General features: G+C 48.7%; 6 protein-coding genes across 6 annotated transcripts; 3 read left to right on the forward strand and 3 right to left on the reverse strand.

Moving 5' to 3' along the window:
* Positions 1 to 362: 362 nt before the first annotated feature.
* B0J16DRAFT_334382 (uncharacterized protein) lies at positions 363 to 1404 on the reverse strand. Its single transcript, XM_046126952.1, has one exon. The coding sequence runs from the start codon at positions 812 to 814 to the stop codon at positions 575 to 577; it is 240 nt and encodes a 79-aa protein (XP_045986999.1). The 5' UTR covers positions 815 to 1404; the 3' UTR covers positions 363 to 574.
* Positions 1405 to 4864: 3460 nt separating this feature from the next.
* Positions 4865 to 5311, forward strand: B0J16DRAFT_316769 (uncharacterized protein; the record flags this gene model as incomplete). The annotated part of the gene is made up of 1 exon (XM_046125326.1): positions 4865 to 5311. The coding sequence occupies one exon, from the start codon at positions 4865 to 4867 to the stop codon at positions 5309 to 5311; it is 447 nt and encodes a 148-aa protein (XP_045987000.1).
* Positions 5312 to 11892: 6581 nt separating this feature from the next.
* Positions 11893 to 12426, forward strand: B0J16DRAFT_316771 (marvel domain-containing protein; the record flags this gene model as incomplete). Its single annotated transcript, XM_046125327.1, has 1 exon — positions 11893 to 12426. The coding sequence occupies one exon, from the start codon at positions 11893 to 11895 to the stop codon at positions 12424 to 12426; it is 534 nt and encodes a 177-aa protein (XP_045987001.1).
* Positions 12427 to 12729: 303 nt separating this feature from the next.
* On the reverse strand, positions 12730 to 13555 carry B0J16DRAFT_70728 (uncharacterized protein). The gene is made up of 2 exons (XM_046134342.1): positions 13198 to 13555; positions 12730 to 13137 (listed from the first exon to the last, which is right to left on the reverse strand). The coding sequence occupies exons 1-2, from the start codon at positions 13421 to 13423 to the stop codon at positions 13034 to 13036; spliced, it is 330 nt and encodes a 109-aa protein (XP_045987002.1). The 5' UTR covers positions 13424 to 13555; the 3' UTR covers positions 12730 to 13033.
* Positions 13556 to 14204: 649 nt separating this feature from the next.
* Positions 14205 to 15747, forward strand: B0J16DRAFT_316773 (domain found in IF2B/IF5-domain-containing protein; the record flags this gene model as incomplete). The annotated part of the gene is made up of 3 exons (XM_046125328.1): positions 14205 to 14216; positions 14703 to 15519; positions 15578 to 15747. The coding sequence occupies 3 exons, from the start codon at positions 14205 to 14207 to the stop codon at positions 15745 to 15747; spliced, it is 999 nt and encodes a 332-aa protein (XP_045987003.1).
* Positions 15748 to 16146: 399 nt separating this feature from the next.
* B0J16DRAFT_70725 (Nup133 N terminal like-domain-containing protein) lies at positions 16147 to 21149 on the reverse strand. The gene is made up of 4 exons (XM_046134341.1): positions 20614 to 21149; positions 20485 to 20554; positions 17030 to 20425; positions 16147 to 16978 (listed from the first exon to the last, which is right to left on the reverse strand). Exons 1-4 carry the CDS (start codon positions 20953 to 20955, stop codon positions 16641 to 16643), a joined length of 4146 nt encoding a protein of 1381 aa, XP_045987004.1. The 5' UTR covers positions 20956 to 21149; the 3' UTR covers positions 16147 to 16640.
* Positions 21150 to 21883: the final 734 nt, after the last annotated feature.

Here is a 21883-nt window from a genome sequence, read left to right on the forward strand (position 1 = left end):
ATTGATGCTGTGACCAGACCGGTGAGAACTTTCAAGGCCAAACAACGCTAGATAATACCTACTGCTGTCGATCAGCCTAGGTGTCACAGGACACACGACACACGCTTATGACGACTGGTGCAACATCGGGGAGCCATGGATGGAAATGAGACTGGAAATAATCTGTCGCTTGTCACTTTTTACTGCCCTTTCTCGGCTTGGCATTGATACCGTATTGGGCGTCCTGCCGCGGACCATTTTTCTCTGTGTAACGTAACCAAACCAAAGTGCAGAGATACAGGACAGTAAAGGGGAAATGTGGGAAACTTGAATTCTGGTTAGACTTTCACTTTGGTAAATTTATTCTGGTAAACGGTTCAAACTTTGACATCGACGTGAATCTTTATTGGTGTCTCACTCAAATGGAGTCATGTGTGATCAAAGTCAAAAATGTGCCCAATCAACAAGTCCAAACAGCCTCGGCGTTGAGTTTATCGAGCAAACGGATGAACAAACAAACAGGCGGTAAATTTCTCAGAGTCATAGAAGAGAAAAAACTTAATTAAACTTGTATAGGAGACCGTTGACGAAACGCTCAACTCTCTAGTCTATTAACTAGGGTACCTAGGTAACGGTATGCACTGTAATGAGTCGTCCGAAACACCTCGGCTGAACGGATACCGCGTCTAATATTTGGACAGGTAGATATGACGATGTGAGGCTGACTCAATAGATAGGCAGTAAGATCCATTATCCAAATTGCGACCACAAAATATAGTTCAGGACAGTACCAGACTAGACGAACAAGCGCCCATACCATAGACCTACTGTGCATCAGGTGACAGGCAGAGGCGCGAGGTAAAGGGTACTGCCGTGAATGACAGAACAGTCGGTGAACCAGATCACAATGGAAACGCTTGTTGAGTACGGCAGGCAACTGAAATCCTAAGGAGATACGGATACATAGGTCACTGCCGAGATACAGTAGCCCGATGTAAGGTAGGCCACACAATTAGACTTTTAGGCGAAGCTTGGGCATCACCATGTACGTATGATTGAGAAATAAACCACAATCATGAAATCACAGGATGGAGCAAAATGCTGTTCGATGCACGGTCAGGATCAGACATGTCACAGAGTCAGAGCCGGTGACTGGAACAAAAGAAACGAGTTAAGTTTGCCCAATACGAAGGGGTCTAACAAAGCAAGTGAAAGAAAGCGTAGAGTTTATGCCGTGCTTGCTTTGCTAGGTAGGTATCAGTCACTGCAACCCACCCGCTGGCCTCAACGCTAATTGCTGCTGTCCATCGTGTTTGATGAGTTGTACGAACCCTATTCAAGACGGGTACTTTGTTGGTTGTCTTCTGCCTGCAGCATGTATGTAATCAGATATGCTGCCTTGGGTTTGCAGCCGATGGCGTAACAAGTGTTGCATTGCATTTCCGGTGCATGACCGTCAATCGTCCATCCAGTAATACAGTGGTGTGTACTGTACCGTCTACCGTCTGATCTGATCTGATCTGATTTGATATAATTAAATTTGCCTGACTTGACATGTGATGTCATGACCTCTTCGTGAGAACCCTGAAATATTTGGCAGCGCACAAACGCTAAACGAGGTCGACCAAAGTCAATATACCGCTTTTTACATTGCAGTAGAACAGGTAAACTCTTTACCTTCGTGCTACCTACCTCTCATTGGCCTCGCAGTCCACTTGAACTTTCGAGGTCCTGAGGAATGGAATCGACAGGGACAAAAGCTTAAAGAACAGACCATAGCTCGATTTAGGAGCATGAGGAAGGCCGATGCCGGTACTAGAAAGAATCCAGAAGCCTTGTGGGTATCAGGGTCGTCCTCAGTGACGCCAGCTCGATTAGATAGCGTCGTTTGACCAATATCATACGCCAAGGGCTTGAAAGAACTCTAATGTAACACATAGGGCTGCCTGACCTGACCTGACCTGAGCCAAGCTGAGAGACAGCAGATGGACAATCAATAGATAGATCTAGATAGAACTCATTCATAAATAGGCTGTTGCTAGTACTGATTCCACCAGCACGGGCTGTCCTGGAGTCATGAGGGCATCATGAGATCAATCTGCTTATTGTGTGCAAAGACAAAACCCTAACGACTGCCTTTCTTGACCGCAATTTCAATGAATGACACCAACGACGTAGTTAATTCCTCCTGCACAAAGAACTTTAATAAATAAAAAAAAATAAAAAACATTATGGGGAGGGATGAAGGTGAGTGATCCAACACCCCCATTTCAAGTCACAACTAAGGATCTGGTTAACCTTATAGGGAGCCCTGTACTAAACTCAATCGCGCTTACCAGCGCAACTGCAGGTGCTATGGTTTTGCTTCTTTGGGCCATGAGCTGTCGCCATGTACTTGCAGATTCCGCGGTCCTTGGTGCTGAAAGTATGTATCCCCTGCCATGTTCGCGCCTGCCGATTCGGTAAGCGCCATTGACCTTACTGGGGCCGGGGCAGCTACCTCCTGGGGGGAGAGCAGTCCATCACCCCCCACAGGACCTACCTACCCAGTACAGTACACTAACCTTTCTCTTTTGGGCATCCTCAAAACGTCGTAGACTACTAACATCAAGGAGCAACCAAAAGAAGCAAAGTAGAGCGAACCGGCACCGGGCGACGCAGCGAAACGGAAACCCAAACGAGCGACAGACACCAAAATCAGCTTCTACAACACGGACCCAACAATACAGTACAGTACGGTAGATGGACGTCTCGGCGACATCTTCACCATGACATAGAACTGACTAAGATTCCAGGGCCCACGGATGATGCTTCACAGCATTCAAATGGTCTCCACCGTCATGCCGCATGGTCGTCTCCAGAACAAGATGCCGAGTTAACATCAACAAGGCTGCACCGTTCTTGAAACATTATTTCCGAGACAGGACAGGACGGCACGGGCAATGGACAATTAGGGCAACATCCATCAAGTCGAAACTCCGCCCCGCCACAACTGACAACTGTCACTCACGTCAACGTCAGGTCAGGTCAGGCCAGGCCAGGTCGGCCTCGGTCCATCAATTCTGGTGATCCTCTGCCAACTCTGCATTGGTGTCGCCTAAAGAGGGAACCGCGTTATCGAGATTATCCAAGACGGTCCGGCCCAAGACGCACAGCGTATTGCTTCACGCCACCGTTCATCCATCGATCTGAAGATCTGCAACGGCGGTAGCAGCACTGAACGGTCAGTACTCAATTATTCCTTCCCATCAGTCAGGGACTCAACTCCTACTCAGGTGGCTCCAGTTGTACTTGCAATGCCGAGTCACGCCGGACCAGGTCTTATGAGGGTCTGAATCCTGAAGTCTGAAGTCAAAAGTTCATCCTGTTGACCTACCCTACCCTGTCCTGCTGGTGTAAATAGACTTTGGGTCCGGCGCACTTCACTACGCTTCTCATTATGGCGTAGCCGCCTTTTTGCCTTTCCTCACATACCCCTTCCTTGGTTGGTCAATACCCTTCCTTTATTGTACCTTACCGATCCAGGACCCACGGCTTATCGTGACACTCCCTTGTCTACGCCCGAAGGGAAGCAAAACTTTAAAAAGAAACCAAAAATTGTCCACCATACACCCAGTCAGTTCCCTTGGCCAAGTACTGAGTACTGCAGATGTGCAAGTTTAACTTTTCTCGCACCCCTGCTTTGATTTGTGGTCCCTTTTTTCCCTCTCTCAATTCCTTTCTTGCTCTTTCCCTCGCATAATGTAATGTCCATTTGAATAGATATCGGCGCTCCAACACACACCCCTGTGGTGAACCTGGCGCCCCGGGGCGATCATGGCTACATCTTATGGCGGCGCCTGGGCCTGGGCATACAACAAAAAGAAAAGTGGGAAGGTAAAGGGATACGCCCACGAAGCCAACCTACGTAACGCGTGGTCAATGGCAAAAACCACATTCTGAGAATGAACATAGTCGTTATTGTATCGGCACTCCAAGCGGCGGTTGTGAGCTTGTCGTTGATGGAGCCGAGACCCCGTTCCGTCACGCTGGTTCTCAGGTTAGTCTTTGGCATATCTTTCTTGAGTATAAAGGAAAGCCGTTTGCTCCGAACTCCTGGGTCAGGACTTCTTTTTTGCCTGTACTATCATCCTTCCAACATCATCAATCTTCTTATATCATCAATTTTGTTGTTGCTCAGCGTTGATCGACGTTTTTAGAGTTGCATTGCCAATTAGCATTCAGTCTTACTACCCACTCGTATCAATTACCTGTCATCGAGAAACATACTGTACAAAGCACCCTTGTTACTTTCGGTCACCAGTCACACAGACAAAACGAGAAAGGGAAAAAGAAAAGGACCAGGACAGGCCTCTGCCGGGGTTAAACTGACAAGGACCATCACCACCAAGACCAGGTCAAGGACCCTTTTCCTTTCCACGCCCCGACACTTCTCGGATTCTGTTTGGACATAGCAGCAACCATCTCTGTCCGTGTAAGACATAGGCCAACTCAAAATCCCCGAGACGGACGGATTGAGCCCGTGCCATACCTACCACCTGTCTACATTAATACGTACAACAGTATTGTACTGTACTACCATCTACAGTTTGGCTGGAGCAAACCTACCTTCTCACCCCTGTCGTACTCCGATCCACTTGAGACGTTGTTCCAGATCTTGGACAGGCATTAACATCATCACCACCAGCCTGTCAACCCACACAAGCCACTCGCCCCCCTCCCTACCCCATCCTGTCTCTCCACTTGTCTAAGTTACCTACTTTCCACAAGGGCAGCTCTATTTCCAGCTACTAGCCTGGAAATCTCTCTCTGATACATGCGCGACTCGCCTGCGTCAAGCCCATCCACTTCACCGGCTTATATTACACATACAAGTACTACCATGATGTCCATCGCTCCCCAAGAATTTCAGTCCCAGTCCTACTACTATCTTCCCTACCGTTCTTCTGTCTCTTCCCATCGACAACCACAACATCAAGAGATCTCCTACTTCAACTTTACCAACCTCAACCATTCGCCAACTCTCGATTCCGCAACTACTGCCGCAATGGCCGCTGCCGCCGCCGCCAACGCACGATCTCAACAAGATGCGAGTGTCGCACAGGCTCTCGAGATCGCTCGTGAAAGTCCTGATGGTTCATCGGATCCTACCATCAGCAAAATCCTAGAAGCGGCCCTGGCACGAATCTGGAGCAAAGTCACAGAAAATCCTGACTCATATGTCATGACAAAAGACGAGTTTGCCGTCTTCAACTTCTTCCAGCACCGGTTCACCGGCAACAAAATGGCCATTGGCGCTCGCAAGCGATACTGGGACAACACCCACGCTTGATCGTTCCCTGAGATCACACTCATACAAGGCGGCGTCCTGATGGATACATCAAACGCTCCGCATGAGCAGTCAGATGAACATATATTGTCCATCGCTCATGAATCAACTAATTTTTTCCTCTTTCCTCATCCTCATCAGCAACAATAGGATACTCGGCCACAAGTACCCATACATGCTCATACCCATATCCATATCAATATCCACAAAGGCGAATCAGGCTTTGCCCAAACCCGATCCCATTATCCGAGTTTCCGACAGCTTGTCGTTATCCACCGCCCAGCTCGGCGAATATCAGGAAGCGAGAGCTGAAACCTGAGGGCTCGTGCAAGAGATAGGCAAGAAATGGGAGCAGACACCCCTGTGCTTCGACATCGACTGGAGCAAGTCGCCCGCCGGGATGCATGACTTGGTACATGACGCTATCGTGGCAGGGCTTTACAAGTCATGGCAGTCCGGGAGATGTACATACATCAGGTTATACCCACTATAGCGCGGAAGCCGAGGAGAAGAACATAAGAAGGAAAAGAGAAACATCAAAATCAATTTCGAATCCACTCAGTGGGGAGAAACCCCGGTGATCCGCCACAAAGCCCCGGTTCCTGAGTCCGAGCCTGTTAGCTCGGTGGGTCATTGAGCCTGCCATCCAGCATTGTTTGCATGGCGCCCCGCTATTTGGTACTGAAGGCACCAATCTCCGACAATACCGGTCTGCACGTACAGAGCCATCCATTCTGCAGACATGGATGAAGATTCGTGTGGTATCCTATGCAACCTATCCCGTCATCTTTCGCAGGGCTGCAGAACACAATGGCGTGGCGTTTTCACAGGGATGGCGTAGCTTTCATCTACGGCTTCCAGCCTCAAGTCTCTTGATTGTCTTTGTTTGCATCTTCCCTTCATCATCTTCTCGACTAAGTCTTGACTCATGCGAGCAGACCAACGTCGTATCGTCTCAAACCTTTGACGACGAGGCGGGTCACCAAGGCCCTCGGACTGTGTCTACCCAATTGCCTGTTGGGTCCTTCGAAGTTTGTTCTTGACTCACTACCATCACATAGTGGACATCGGTGGTACGCTTGCTCTTCTCATTTTTTCCACTTTTCCACTTTTGCAATGACTCTTGCTACTTCTGCTTCAACGGATTTTCTCCGGCTGCTGGCAGTCGCCTGCTTCAAGCCGCTTCTTGTAATTCCTTTTATTTTCGAGTCCATACTTCATGGACAACTTTGGGGTTTAGTTCAGCCCCGCGCTGTCTCCTCTGCACATTTTCTTTTTCTTTTTTCTAACTTTACTCTTTCACTTACTTCGCTACTATGTCTTATCAAAGAAATTTTGTACTATAGAAATACCACAGAGCGTATTACTGCAGTTTGTGTTTTTGAAGCATTAGGCATATAGACTCCCTTATGAAATCATGTTCAATCAAGCAAACAATATCTCAAGCTTAGCCGTTTGACATTCGTGAATACTCAGCTAGAACCGTTGGCCTTCTTACACTTGGTCGCATACATATGTTTGGCTTATCGCACCAGTTAGTGACCATGTTAGACTGAGGATTATATGTATCATGATTTATCTTTGGCCTCTTTGACTTCGATTCCTGCGTCAGTCAAGCCGAGTGTCCCATTTTAGTAAGACACTGCCACATCAACAAGACATATTGGTACTTAAGCGTGAATAACATCATCCTGCATCGAGTCAGCGGGACCCTTCATCAACGGATTACCATGATTTCATGACCTGTTACTGTTGAGTGCTGGACCTTTAAGTTTACCCTAACACCGCTGGCCATGTATGCACAGTTATGCACTTGTGGATATGATGTTGTTCGCCAAGAAATGATGATCCTTTTCCTGGGCAGCAGGAGGTCTGGCCTCTAGGTTAAGATGCCAAAATAGAGTGGACCAAATGCCTGCCTAAAGCAGCATCAAGTGTCTAAACTATTTCGTCTTGTACGTTTTTGGCCGTCAAGTTTTCTTGTACCCTAATACCCTTCCAGCAAAGGCTATCCAACGCTCCAGTGCAGATCTTTGATCTACAGTCATTTGATGGTAAATCTCCCAGCGTATACTGTACCATACCCGGCCGAGCACGGAGCTTCGGTAGCTGCAGCCCTGCCGTTGTACCGCCCCGAGATCCCGATCCCGAGGCCGGTGCTTACCCCCACATCGACCGGCGTCTAGAACATCCACAATCTTGAGTAGGCAACACCTCGCGAAGCAGTGGTCAGCTCTAACGCCAAATACCAATACTTCCCGCCGCACGTACGATCTAGCGGTCGAGATTTTGTAGATCTGCATCGTTACCAGTCCAGTGGTTGGGACATGTGTATGAGCGTAGCGTAACGACTTGAGCTTCAAAGTGCACGGGTATTTCTGCCTCACCGGCCGCGGGATCTTTAAAGATCGACATTGTTTGAAGGAATGCAACGCCTTTAGAACCGTGGAACCGGGTACTGTTGAGGCGTTCTGCTTTACCGGTACCTCAAACCAGTATAGCGGCGTTCAGCCATCACCTGAGCATGGCATCTTGATGTCGCAAAAGGCACTCTAACTCTAAATTTTGCAAGGTGACCGTTGGTAAGCTCACTGTCAAGACTAGCCTCGATGATGCAGTGAAGCATCACATCTTGGTCCGTAAGACGCATTGGCTCGTCGTACTATGTATGTAGTCGATGATTGAACACACCGCCATTTTCAATAACGTTGCGCCACAATATTGCCTTTCCCAGAACCTGAGTGACACAAAAGAGTTACAGCCTATGGAAAATAAGTCTTTGAGGTAGCTCTTTGAGGCAACGCCGTCAAGGAACGGACCCAGATCAGGGAATTGTGCTTCCGTCAGCACCCATCTTGGTATCCCAACTGGGTTGAGGGGAACAAATAGAGTTTAGATATGAGCCACTGATGCTCCTTGATGCATAACATCGCTCAATAAATGGAGAGCGGCCGCTTGAGTACCGTAGCTATCTCAGGGCCGGAGAAGAACGTTGCAGGCGCCCGAGGGGAAAGTTTATCCTTGACTACCATCATACCGACACGAAGCCAGGCTTTAGTCCGACAACTTTCATCATCGTGATGTTCAATTTGGCGAAGTATTTGTAGGAAACTGATGATGGATTTCTTTGGCTCTTGGCCTCAGACGTTGTGCATTGATGCTCCTGGAAACCCACGGCAAGTGGATGCCCCAACTTTACAGGTGCTTGATGGCGATGATCTCGAGGCTCATCTGTTGAATTGTACTTGCTAATAAGCATGTCAGTACGAGGTGATTGAAGATGATCTGATCTGTAGACTCGGAACGTAATTGTTCCATTATCTACTTAACAAGCCCTCCTTGCTTCTTTACAGCACAATCTGGAACAAAACTGTTGTAGGCTGACATCCTGGCTTGAAAGCTACCAGTATTGAGGCTTGCAGAGGACCCTTGACGTGAACGTTGGGTTTTAAACGTCATTAATGAAAGTCTGGACCCAATAGCTACATTTGGCCAGATATCGTGAGCGTGACGCCCAATGTGTCTTGTAGGGTGCGTAATATTGCCTCGGCTTCAAGCCCCTGTGCCAGTTTCGTTGGCAATGGCCCTTTTGGGTAATCCAGAAAGTCGGTAAGTTGAGTTTTTGAAACTCTAATACGTGGGGAGGTGTGTAAAAGCATAAGATGTTGGTCAGTTGTATAGAAGCCTGACGAAATTCCAGAAGACTGCCGGAAGGGGTAACGTGTGAAGCTTCATGAGGAAAGGCTGGAACAGGTCTATTGCCAAAAAAGGTGCAGAAGATAGGTTGGTGGAAGCGAGTAGGTCGATAGTCTCGCACCAGGTAAACGTTATTTGTCTCACACCCAGCACAAAGGGCGTTTCTCGCAAGAATGCAGGTATGTATTGGGTACATCACGACGAGAAAGACGCCAGAAGCCCAAGAGGTTTAGAGAAAGGGGTAACTCCAAATTTGTGTCGTTGCTCTCATATCATAGAGTTAAGCCAAACCTGGTAGTGATGGACATGAGATATACCGAGGCTCTGGAAGCAAGGACCCGGAGGACGGGAATCACCTACTATGTTAATATGGGCGGCAGCTATTAACTTTCTGGTAAAGGCATTTCCAACAGAGTTTGTGGACGAGCCGGTGGCTCGGTACGTGGAACAGTAGGAGCATTGCCGCCCAGTGATTACAAGCGGTGAAGAGTGACGTATCGCCTGACGCAGCATATTGTCGAGACATGAAAAATGATAGAGCATTCCCTACAATGTTGGCTGTTGAAGTTGATGAGGCTCTGAACTGCAGTCACTGACAGCGGATCTACCCAACGATCCCGGGGCCGAGATGAGATTGACAGCTGCTACAAGGGCTGGTGCCGTCCAATAGTCAGTCGGCAGCGGTGAGAGTGATACAAGGGCTGCAGTCTGTTCGTGAGCAGGACTTGAGGGTATACGAGGCTCTCCGGGTGGGTTAGGTGATATGTGCTAATTTTGCCAAGTCGACCAGTTACTGTTAGTTGCCCACCAGTGAGTGATGAGAGATGCATATTGGAGTCCCGTAAAATGTCGGTACCAGAATTAGGTGGATATGGCGACTCTCGTAGATCTGTGAGCCGCGTTCCGGCCGAAGCGTACAGATACTTGATTGCCGTGATGTAGATCTTGCGGCATCTCTTTCCGAGCTAAGCGCAAGTCTTTAGGGCGTGATCAGGAACAGAATGTCGGGTTAGCATAATGAGGATCTAACAATAAATGATTACTCAACAAATATGACTGCTGAGTATTGATAGAGTGGCAAAAAGGATGAACCACTTTGCCGAGAAGCAGACTCTGACTAAACAACTTGCAGTGTGTTGCGAAATCGAGTCTCTTCACGCCTGACTTCTGGAATGAGTTTAAGAGAGGGTCAAGCGTGCGGCAATACCAGGAGAGTTTTGGTAATGCCGGTGCTGTGTAGAACTGCACACCGCTATATCCATTTCATCTCGTTCCACTCCATTCCAAAGGTATTCTCGAAGCGGCTGGAGGAAGAAGTAAAGGCGCCACCGACACCCTGATAACGAAGCATCTCACGAAAAAGGATAAATGGTTGGCCGATGGCGTACGGCAGTTGAACATGACAGGTGCCTCTTCCGCGAAGATGCAAAATTAATTCGAGGCGTCAAGATGGCTGGCTGAAGGCGGATGAACAATTGGCTGAAAGCTTGTTTAAGCTCTTGTTAGGAGCTTAAGTTGATGGTAGAACGGCGACTTGTTGGAGAAGTGTTGAGTTGAGCTGAGTTGAGTAGTGCGCCCAATAAAAGGCTAGATCAGTGGCCGGGAGGGGCGGAAGGACCCTTACTTGCAGCTGTCGCCCGAGTGGCTGCATGGGATATCTAGCAACGAATTGGAGCGGAGGGATCTGTAGGTGCTGTGGCCACTGAAGCCGCTGTCATTTCCGGGCAGGGAACACCTGCCTACCTAGGTCTCTACCACCAACAAGTCGTTCAACTCAATTCAAGTCCGATCTCATGACTTGCAGGTCAGAAAGAAAGCCCCTAGGTTAAGTCACATAAGTCTGTAGTAAAACTAGCGATACCTACTATATCACTACGTAGTAGATACTTTTTCCTTTTCGTTTTTGATATGTACCTAGGTATGCTTAGGTAGGTGCTAGGTAAGTCAAGTCATCCAAATGGCCAATCAAAATTCATCTCTGTCCAAGCCAATTAAAAACCCGGCTGGCATTAAGTGCCTACCAGTAATGGCCGGTCCACCTGCCAACCGCTAGAATGGCACAACAGTTAAACAAATCGTTCTTGATTGCCGCTGAGCACGCGGTTAATGAAACGAATGCCAAAAAGCAAACGTCAAGATATTCTGTATCGAACATTCTTAGCCTATTGCCTTGCATTAACCTGCACACTCTTTATTCTGTAGCAGTAATGGAATGTAAATATCTTGATAGCAGCTCTGAGAGACTGTGGTTGGCCATCAACTCTTGGTCACTCCTGGTGATGTTGAAGCCAGTTTCAGGCCAAGAGTTCATTATGAAGCATGATGAGAGATTGGCGGGACGGATTAGGAACATGTTTCCTTTCCCGGCGTATTCGTATGTTACATCAGTCCAATATTAGGGAAGGAAGCCGCGCAGGTGTTGCAGAAATGGTCAAGAGCAGGCAGGCAGGGATCGACCTTCCCTGATTAAAGTAAAGTCGTTGGCCGTTGCTTGGGCAATGCGCAAAGAGAGTTAACCAACCACGACCCCATCATCAACGTCTCATTTAGATCCCATCCCATCACGTCAATTTACTGCTCAGCTTAACTCAACTCAACTCCACATGCATCCTCCATCAAAATTCGCAGCCTTACTGAGGTAGCTGAACATCATCATCCCCGCATTGATCCAGCTTAGCTGTCGATCAACAACAGCTCTATCACCACTCACGATACGAATCAATTTATTGAGCCGCTCTCTACTCGCACAGTCCGGCCTATACCATACGCTCACGGTGTAGCGACTTGATCCTACCGCCGACAGTACCACAACTATTGTACCGTGTAACCGCCACGGCACTTTTTATCTACACCATTCTAGACCGCATATTCAGCATCAGTTGCCCATCATGCGTTACAACCTAATTCAGATGATATTGCGAGGCACCGGGCTGCTGATGACCCTCCTTCTTACGGCTCTTACCGGCAGCGTTATCTCGTCAAACATCGATGCTGCAGGCTCCGCAACTGCTGCTGTCAACTTTATCATGTTTGTTGCAATCGTTTGTTGGATCGTCTGTATCATCGGTCTCCTCGGTTTCTTCGTCTCCGCTCTCGACAAACCGCTTATGCAGCTTCCACTTGATGGCATCGCTGTTCTCTTCACTTTCATCGGAGCTATCGTTCTTGCCGCCAAACTGCGCGTCGTCAACTGTGGGGAGATCAATCCTAAAGCTCTGCCATCAGACTGGATTGCATGGGGCTCAGCAAGTGACGAGGGTCGTTGTCGTCGACTGCAAGCAAGCACAACATTCATATGGTTCCTGTTTGCTTGTGTGTCTGGAAGTCTATTCTTGACTATCCGAACTGCTCGCAACACGTTTGGTTCTCTCCGAAGTGCCGCTTCAAGGCCATCCATGTCTCAGATCTCGTCCAGTGTCTGATAAAACATGATGCAGCTAAAGGCTATATCACGACGCAATATTGATGGCATGAGAAGCCTTACTCACAGCCATAGTGTCTAGTGGTAGAACCGATGAAACTACATCAAGGTTGCGAAACACTGTCACTTATTCGTGGCACTATATCGCACGAAGAACTGGAGGGGCATTGTCGGCTCTGCGTGACAGGAAGCAAGTCACAGTAGCTTCCAAAGGGAGGGTCTTGTGTTTGAGGTTTTTTGATACCAGGAATGTTTGAATATGTTGATTTATTTGTATGGGAAAAGAGACAGGAGCATGACCAGCACAGGAGTTGGACGACGGGTAATGATTATGTAGTAATTAGTTTGAATGCAAACATGATTTGTTTCATGAATCCACCCACCCTTCTGAGTTGGTAGCCATCAGCGAGTGATTGTTTTCGAGAACATTCCCGGTAGTGGACATCGTTGAAGCGTGATTGTGGTCGTAGTATGGATAGGTATAGTCATCTATTTAAAATATGCGATCACGAACACCCCAACACCGTATTAAAGCCATGCATGCCTCCAAAGGCCCAGTATTCGTATTTATCTTTAGAATGGTCCACGTCCTGAAGAATGCATGCCATCTATAATGTTGCCGCAGTCTCGACAACACCTGCTGCCTTGAATTTTTTCTTATCTGTTAATCGAATGTCGACGTTATGTGCCCACTCCATATACCGTGACCAACCTAGATCGAATCCTGTCAGCGAATCTGTCGAGATTTAGACCGTTGCTCTGTAAAACTTACTCCAATAAGCAAACTTTCGACCAAAGTATTTACCCATCCAGGGGACGATCATCATTGTCAGTATCAATTGCAGCTGCTCGAGACTGCGCTCCCACTCGGCCTGTGCGTCTGAGTCTGATACATCGGAGTAAATGTCGTCCGTGGATATGGACGGGAGAGAGTCAAGATCGTCCTTGTCAATGTCGGACGCATCATGGAGGTCGACGAGAGAAGAGTCGGCGGCCATGTTTGTGTTCGAGTAAAGGGAATCCGAGTATCGAGAGAGTATCGAGTCAGCACTAGAGTTAGGCCAGACTGTGGTGTTATTTAATCGAGTGGTAGAAGGACTAAGTCGATATGGAAGGTTGGGGGGTGGACGATGGATGATGGTTCGCTTCGGTCAAGGTAGTTCAACTACAGCAACTGACAGTTCCTCTTCTAAAGATATCGATCGCGATGAACGTGAGAACGAAACAAGATTAGGAGTATCCAACGAATTTGAGTGTGGAAATCAAGCTCCTCTAAACCACGATGATCGAAACCAAGCGATGGCCGAGGTGATGTTCGTCACAGTTGTCAGGCCTGTAGTCACTGCGGCGCCCGGAGCGGGATTCCGAGTAGAGCTGGGGAAGCTACAGCCTACGCCTTCCCTGATTGGTTGGAACGTGATATCCGCAGCGTGCACGTGATCCAACGCGTGACTCGCTATCGTGAAGCTGAGGGTCCGCTTGCGCTGTGGTTGACTCAAGGTATCGCATCCGCCCATGACGTTGGATTTACTTCCCTCTCTACTTTGTTAACCCGCAACAGAATCCGTCAGAAGGAACAGATCAACGGAGCGCGACAAGAACTCTGCGACTCGAAAACACCTGCCATCGTTGCGCGAGAAACGTGAAAGGGAAAAGAAGCTTTACCTTATACGAAAGTCGACACCCACATCCCAAAAAAACTTCCAGTACAACTGCGCGCGGTAGCAGCAGCCCGATTAAAAAAGAAGCCTTCAAGCACACACAACTACAAACGCAATCATGGAGGGCGAGGTGAGTCAATGCACATATGTTCACTGTCGACTTTTTTTCTTCAGTCAAACTGCGACCCACTCGACACCTACATTACATTACAACCACAATATGTAAATCCTGGGCTGGCTTGTGAATCACGGACAGATACTTAGGTATCCCAGGCCGGGCTCTCTGTCTCTCATGCCGCTGGCGCACAGGCCCAATCTTTTACCCCTCCAAAACCCTCCAACGCCCTATCAATGAGCCTATCACTGCTTCTCCTTGTCGGTTTTTTACCCCACCATCATCCTCAGATGTCCAAGTACCTATGTACTGTCCTACACCACTTTTGGGGGGGGACAACAGCCGATTTGACATCAATTTATTTTAACACCTGGGTCTTTGACTCACATTTTCCCAACCGCCACCTTTACCATCATCATTCATTATCGACAACCACCGACAGCGCCGTCCCCTCAATCGAATTCTTTACTAACGCATTCATCTTTTTTGCTCAATTTACAGGCACCGACCGAACGCAAATCCCGCAAATCCGTTGCTTTTGACGACGAACAAGTCGTAGTCGACGCTGACGGTTCCGTCACCATGGTTAACGCTACCGAAGAACCCAAGGATTCGGCTCAGTCCCACACGCCTCGTACGCCGCCGCTCTCTGCCGCCCTTGAGTCCTTTACTGATTCGCAAACGACAGCCGCTGAGGATGCTCCTCCAGCTGAGGATGGTGGTCTTGATCTTTCCCTCATGAAGAAGAAGAAGAAGAAGTCCAAGAAGGTTGACGACGATGCCGAAGCCGCCCCCGCTGACGATGCTGCCCCCGCCGAGGATGGAGGTCTCGATCTCACCCTCAAGAAGAAGAAGAAGAAGCCCAAGGCTCCCAAGGACGACGACTTCACCAAGCAGCTCGAGAAGCTTGAGTTGCAGGAGGGCGCTGAGGAGACCGAAGAGGCTCCCCAAGAGCAGGAGGGTGACATGAACGAAGGAACTGGTATCTGGGCCCACGATGAGACTAAGACCATCGGCTACACCATGCTCCTTTCTCGATTCTTCAGCGAGCTCACCCAGAGGAACCCCGACCACGTTATGACTGGAACAAAGAGCTACAAGATTCCCCCTCCTCAGTGTATGCGAGAAGGCAACCGAAAAACTGTTTTCGCCAACATTGCCGATATCTGCAAGCGCATGAAGAGAACCGAGGAGCACGTCACCGCCTATCTGTTTGCTGAGTTGGGTACCAGCGGTTCCGTTGATGGTAGCCGAAGACTGGTTATCAAGGGTCGTTTCCAACAGAAGCAGATTGAGAACGTCGTGCGAAAATACATCAGTAAGTGTTTGCAAATGTATTACACGACAACCATGATTACTGACCATATCCCCTCTAGTCGAGTATGTCACCTGCAAGACCTGCAAATCTCCCGATACCGAGCTTAACAAGGGTGAGAACCGTCTATACTTCATCACTTGCAACAACTGTGGTTCTCGACGAAGTGTTACTGCTATCAAGACCGGTTTCTCCGCCCAAGTCGGCAAGCGAAGAAAGATGCAGGGTTAAGCAACCACACGTCGTTCCTTCTCTCTTGATCCTGCCCCTGATCAATGCCAACAAGGCCGTTGGCTTTTGGTTCCTGGGTGGTTACGTTTATCTTGGAAGTGTTCTATCTAAGGTTACGCAGCTGACTCTTCTGAAAACGAACAAATGGTTTTCTCTTCGAGCAGCGTAGCCTGGATATGGATGCGGATCTCGCACTTTTGGATGAGGCACTGCTGACAGTTGCCTTCTCCCCACGATCTGGTCTTTAGGGTCAAAAGGAGTGATGTCGGTCTCGATGAATTTTGAAATCGAGTGCCGGGGTTATGATGTTGGCGTATGGATTATGTACATGATGCCGGAATGAAATAAGACTCCAGCCAAGAAGCTTTATGCCAGTGACAATGTCCGCCTATTAACTTTTGGATGAAGATGATGTTTGAAGCCGATGATCAAAGGCCATAAACGTGTAAAATTGAACGGTATGCAAATGTTTTGCATCCTTGAAAATCTTTATTACTACACGACGACAATTTGATCCAGTCGTGCCCTCAGGTAGTCGTCAACCCAGAACTGACCCTAACTCCCATCTCTGATGAATGGCTCCCATTTACAAGACTCAAACATGAGAGACCAAAAAGAAAAGTTAAAAATAAGAGCACACGAACCAAAACGACATGTCTACCCCTAAACGCAGAAGGCCGTAGCCAAATAACTCTCCCGAACCAGCCCGATATAGCCTCCCGTTTTCTTTTTGCCGTGCATGCATGCGTGTTTCCTTTGTTCCATGTACGTTTAAGTATGCCCTGACTATGGCATTGGCAGTAACTCCCATTTCATGTAGAACATTGTATTATACAAATTGATCAATGTTGCGGACGAATCAATGATCCAGCCACCACATGTGGACAATTCAGCTAAAATTGTACACCGGGACTCATGTCCACTGACATGTCCGTGTCGAAAATCGAGCCAGCCATAACATTGTCTGTGTCAACAACGGTGGCATTCTTGGTCGCAGTGTCTAGGTTGCTATCCAGCTCTGTCCGTGCGGCATCAAAGGTACTGCGGACCCATGAGCCAAGACGGTTCTTCTCGAGAAACTGATGAAGGATCTTGTCCTCGTGCTTCATGATATCAAGCAATTTGGTGCGGAATGATGTCTCGAAGTCGCGGAACCGGCGGTCAAGGTTCTCGGTAAAGGCACCCAGCGTCTCCTTGGGGGACAAAGGCCGGAAAGGCTCTCGTGGGTTTTCTGTATCAAAGTTAGCAAAGATCTAAGTATCTAGGTAAAAAGTCAACTTACGAAAGCTAATACAGTCTGTCATCATAGAGTAGAGTTCTGTTTCTGCCAACCTTTCAACTACCTCGCGGTCGTCTTTGAGCTGGGTATCGTTAATGCGTGACCAATCATCGCGAATAAACAGCCTCCTCCAAATCATCCTCTTGGCTTCCTTAACTTCGTCGCTATGGCAGCTGCTCTCAGCAACGAGAAGAGCCAGCCAAAACGGATTGGGAATCTCGGCCCGAGATTCGGGCTTTAGATAAATCAAGGTAAGAAGGTCGATGAGCGTCATAGCATCCAAAGCCTCATGTTGCAAGAGACGTTTCATGCCATCTTCAAAGATCTGGTGCTGGGCCTTTTGGCGGCGAGGGATGTTCATGCTGTGGACCTCCATGGCAAAGTTGAGCGCGGCCGCATCATCCACCGCATCGTATGTGCTGGGGAGGACTTGGTGGTACAGTTGATCTTGGATCCTGATCGCGACCAACTCTCTGTCAACCTTCTTCAACTGTTCCTCTGTACGAACTTCATCGGCGTTGACCTTGAGACCGCTAGGTTTGGTTTCCTTGCCCTTCTCTTCAAGCTCGGCCAAGAGAGCCAGTTTGCCGAGACTCAACTCGATCTTCTTGTTCCAGACTTGCTGTTCCTTGGTGAGTGCCAAATTGATAAGCGTATCGGCACTGTGGCCCACATCATTCTCCTGCTGCACGTCGTTGATCCACGAGATGCGCGCTAGCTCAGGTTTACTACGCAGGAACTGCGTTTTATACCCTTGGTTATCGAGGTCGAATTCCAGTACGTCCTCAACTCCATGTTTTTGAAGGAGGAACTCGTAGGCAGGGAACGCGAAGGCCTGGCCATAAGTAGAGAAGCTGTTCTGCAGCTTGTTCTTCTTACTGTCTCTAAGCCGCTTAAGATTTTGTGTTTCCACTAAGGACAGTCCGGGCTCGCCAAGGCGATCTTCGAGAATTTGAATGTGATCAAGCAGGATGACAGAAAGGGCACGGAGACATTCATGCTTCTCAGCAATCGAAGCACCTTCTTCCCATTTACCAGAGCGCGCCAGGGCAAGAGGCTTCTCGAAACGATCGGTTGCGTAAACCTTTGCAAATTGCTGAGAAATGACCTTTTGATCAGGCTGTACTTGCGACCAGCGAGCGCACTCCAGAACCGAAGTAAGCATACCATCAATGAGACTGGGGAGCTCCTCAAAAATCTTGGAGACGATCTTGGGATCTGGGTGATTTGCTCCCTTGGTCGACTCTCCAGCGTCATGGTTCTTGAGTACCCACTGGTCTGAGAGGTCGACAAGACGTTTGGCGTTGTTGGCGACATACTGAGAGCCAGTCCAGGGCTCGGGGAGATCTTCATATCCATCACGTAGAATACCCAAACGCAGTTCCTCGAACCCGAGGCCGTAAGTACTGAGGCTGTTCTTTCGGAAATCATGAGCTGCTGTAAAGGTGCAATTGTAGACCTGAATGGCTTCGTATATCATGACATTGACCTTGGCGTCATCAAGGAGATGGTCTTTATACAAGGTTTTGATGACCTCGTAGGCCCAGGCAACAAAAAGCTCCAGGCGGAAGACATCGTTGATAAACCAATGACGAACTCGATCAACCTCGCCAATCTTAGCGACGGGGTTGTGCTTCTGATCTTGATGAATGAACTCGACAATCGTGCCGATAAGACTCTTTTTATCATTTGCTGGCCGCGCAGCAGTGAAAGCTTCGTGTCTTTTCCAGAGCAGAGTAGCCACATGCATTTTCTCAGCGTTGTAAAGCAGATTCCAGCGTGTCTTGCGATCGAGGTCTGCTCCCATAATTCTGAGCTGTGTGATCAATCTCTCTAATGCGTTTGATCGAGCTCGCAAGTTATCTTCCAGCGAGGCCGGGAGTGTCGAAATAAAGGGTGTACTAGAGCTCAAAATTTCGTGACTGACTTCGAGCGCAGCTTCGGCGATTTCGTCGTTGGCAAACTTGATGTCTTGTCGACCATCGAAGATCAAAGGGTTGTCTTGCTTCACACCGAAGAAGACAGCCTGCTCAATTTTGCTCTTCGCTGAAACCTTCGGTGGTTGTTCACTAGCAAACTTATCCACATCGGTTGTCACGATTCGCACTGCGCCGGCTCCTCGAACCATGAGGACGACAGCAGGGTTCTTTGTCTTGGGTCGATGAAGTCGATGTTCTTCGTGGCTAGAAACTGATGCCATTTCTTCAAATCCAGAACCAATAATCTCGTGCAGGTCATCTTCTCGGAAGTCGACTACATCTTCAAAGGCGGCAGGGAGGATGTGACTGTCGGTTTGAAGTTGCGACTCAGGAGACTGGGGTGGGAGGGCGATAGAAGCAATGACAGTTGCACGGTCAAAGACCACGAAGGCAACCAGAGCGGGTCGAGGAAGATATAGACGTGGTCGTGAGGTTTCGGATATTTGTGATGAGAATGGGGTACTATATGATGTTATGGGACGGATCATGCCAATCTGGCAATCTCTGGGGGTCAGGATAGCCTCGACCAGGGCGTAGCGAGAAGTGCTTCGTTGGGTCAAGCTGACGAGAACGAGGAGGTGCTGCACTGACGAATCGTCGGTAGCCATAGCATCACTCAGCCTGCTCAGCTCCAGGTATTTGGACTCCAAGCCCTTAGGAACGTAGGTAAAGTCGATTGCTTCAAAGGAATCTTCGGGGTAGTCTTGAGACACAGGGTCGGCCTCCTGTAGCGCAGCAACAATTTCCTCTCGTACGTCTGCATCGCCGATGATTTCGTTATGACCTCCGCGATGAACCCTCCAGGCATTAAGTCGTCCCTTGCTGGTAAGAGCCACGATGTTCCTCTCGCCTGTCCGTGCAGACCGATCTGCTCGGACAGCTGCAACATCCCCTTTGAGAGACAGATGTTGGAAGGCGTGTCGAATGCTGCCAAATATACCACCGGTGGCAGGCGACAGGTTGTTGCGCAAGAACTGAACGGAGATGGCAGGACGGCCTTGGCTGTCGCGCACGTTCATGTACGCAAGGCGTCCGGAGTTGAAGGTCAAGATAAAGCCAGCAGATTCAGCGTTGGTGATAGCCACAACTTTCTCGCCTGAGTGCATTCCTGGGATCGTATACTCCACACCTGTGCGGTCCTTCTTCATAAAGACAAACGTGGCAGCACTCGCAATCGATTCCCAGTACACAACTTTCCCACTACCTCCCATTACAACAACCAAGCCGGGCTCTGCCGATGACGCGGATGGTGAGACGAGGCATCCTACGGGAAGGGGTTCGTTCGGTCTGGTAGTCGATGGAAGGCTAAAAGAAAAGGTTTCGGGGGATTGCGATGTGGATGTGTAGGGCCAGACAAGGGCGTGTGTTTGAGTTAGGGAGAGGGCATAGCCTGTAGAGAAGATGTCGGCGGTTTGGTAGGCTGAGAAGAAAGTGAGCAAGGCATCGAAAAGTCAAAAGGGATTATGCGCATCAACTTACCTGACCAATCGGCGCGAATTCTGTCGGGCAAAGCTGGTAGCTTGCTAACTGTGTAGGCGTTCGTGCTTGTCTGTAAAGGACAATCAGTATACGAAATCGACGTGGAAGAAACAAATTCCGTCTTCTTACCAACACAAGGCTTCCGTCGCCTTTATTAGCGGCACGGTCGCCATGCTTTGCCTTTTTTGTACGAACGTTCAATTCCTTGCGCAAAACTGGGCTAACAGGCTCTGGGGGCTCGATGTTGATGGTTTTGTTTTTGGCGGGTAGAGTCGCGACCTTGGTATCAGCCTTGACCTCGATCATCTCCTGTCCAGCTTCAGGATTCACAAAAGTTTGCTCCGTCAGAGGCAGTCTCTGTCTCTTTGCCTTCGGCTGCTGAGTTGTACGTTCAGAGCTCACAGGACGCTGGCGACGGCGTGAACGAGTCGCGGTCGCAGGGCCGCCTTGAGCGGAGGACGGGGAAAACATTTTGGGTGGATCGCAAAGTTAATGTCGATGGATAGATAGTTGTATCAAGAAAAGATGTCGCGAAATAGGGCGTGTCGTGTTAAAATGGCGATAGAATCAGCCGCGGGATCATAGAGGCATTTTGCGGCGTAAACGTGACGATGATCGTGATGGATCGTTGACGTGAATGTGAGAATGTGAGCGGTGACTTTTTGTAATGATGGATGGGAGAGAAAACTGGGCTTTGGAAGTCTGCTGCACCTGTAGTGTACTAATGGAGGTATCCTGTAGAGCGAGCAGTGACGAAGCGTGCATCAGGAGCCAATCGAACAACAAAGTTGGTTGTCCGTCTCCCAGCTACGGCCCTGTCTGGCGCGTTGTGATTGGTTGGTGACTTTTTTTTTTCTTGAGGTCCAGCGTGCTAGAGCTGCTGTGCTGAGCTGGCATTGCCTTGAAGCCCCTTGAGAGCTTCCGTCAATTGTGTTCGTGGGCCAACCAAAGCTCTGCATCTGCTCCACATCAGATCGCATGCAGACAGTTCGTGGCAGAGCCTCTGTCTGAGGTATCTTGGGGCTCGTGGTACCTTGCCTTAGTCTGAGCTGAGGTTGAGACAGCTCCTTGTGCTCAGGTACCGTCGGCCATTCAATACCTTCTTTGACATTGGATGAATTCGAGTCCAAGACAACATCCAATTAATGCCCATATCATTACATCATTGTAGAAAAGGATCAAAAAGGATTGGACAAACTGACTTGTGCCTTTTATTGATATTATAAATATTTTATTAACTCTTTTTAATGCATTTATTTGACCAACATGATATAAAATTATGATTCCTATTTGTTCATAAGTCGATGATGCGTATGCCACCCACGATCTGATAACGGTCGGGTCAAATAGCGGATCGCGAAGTTGACCAATCGCCACCGAAATGCAACACGGGTTTCCA

The sequence above is a fragment of the Fusarium flagelliforme genome, assembly GCF_020744385.1.
Source record: "Fusarium flagelliforme strain FIESC 12 MPI-CAGE-AA-0113 chromosome Unknown B0J16scaffold_2, whole genome shotgun sequence".
NCBI lineage: Eukaryota > Fungi > Ascomycota > Sordariomycetes > Hypocreales > Nectriaceae > Fusarium > Fusarium flagelliforme.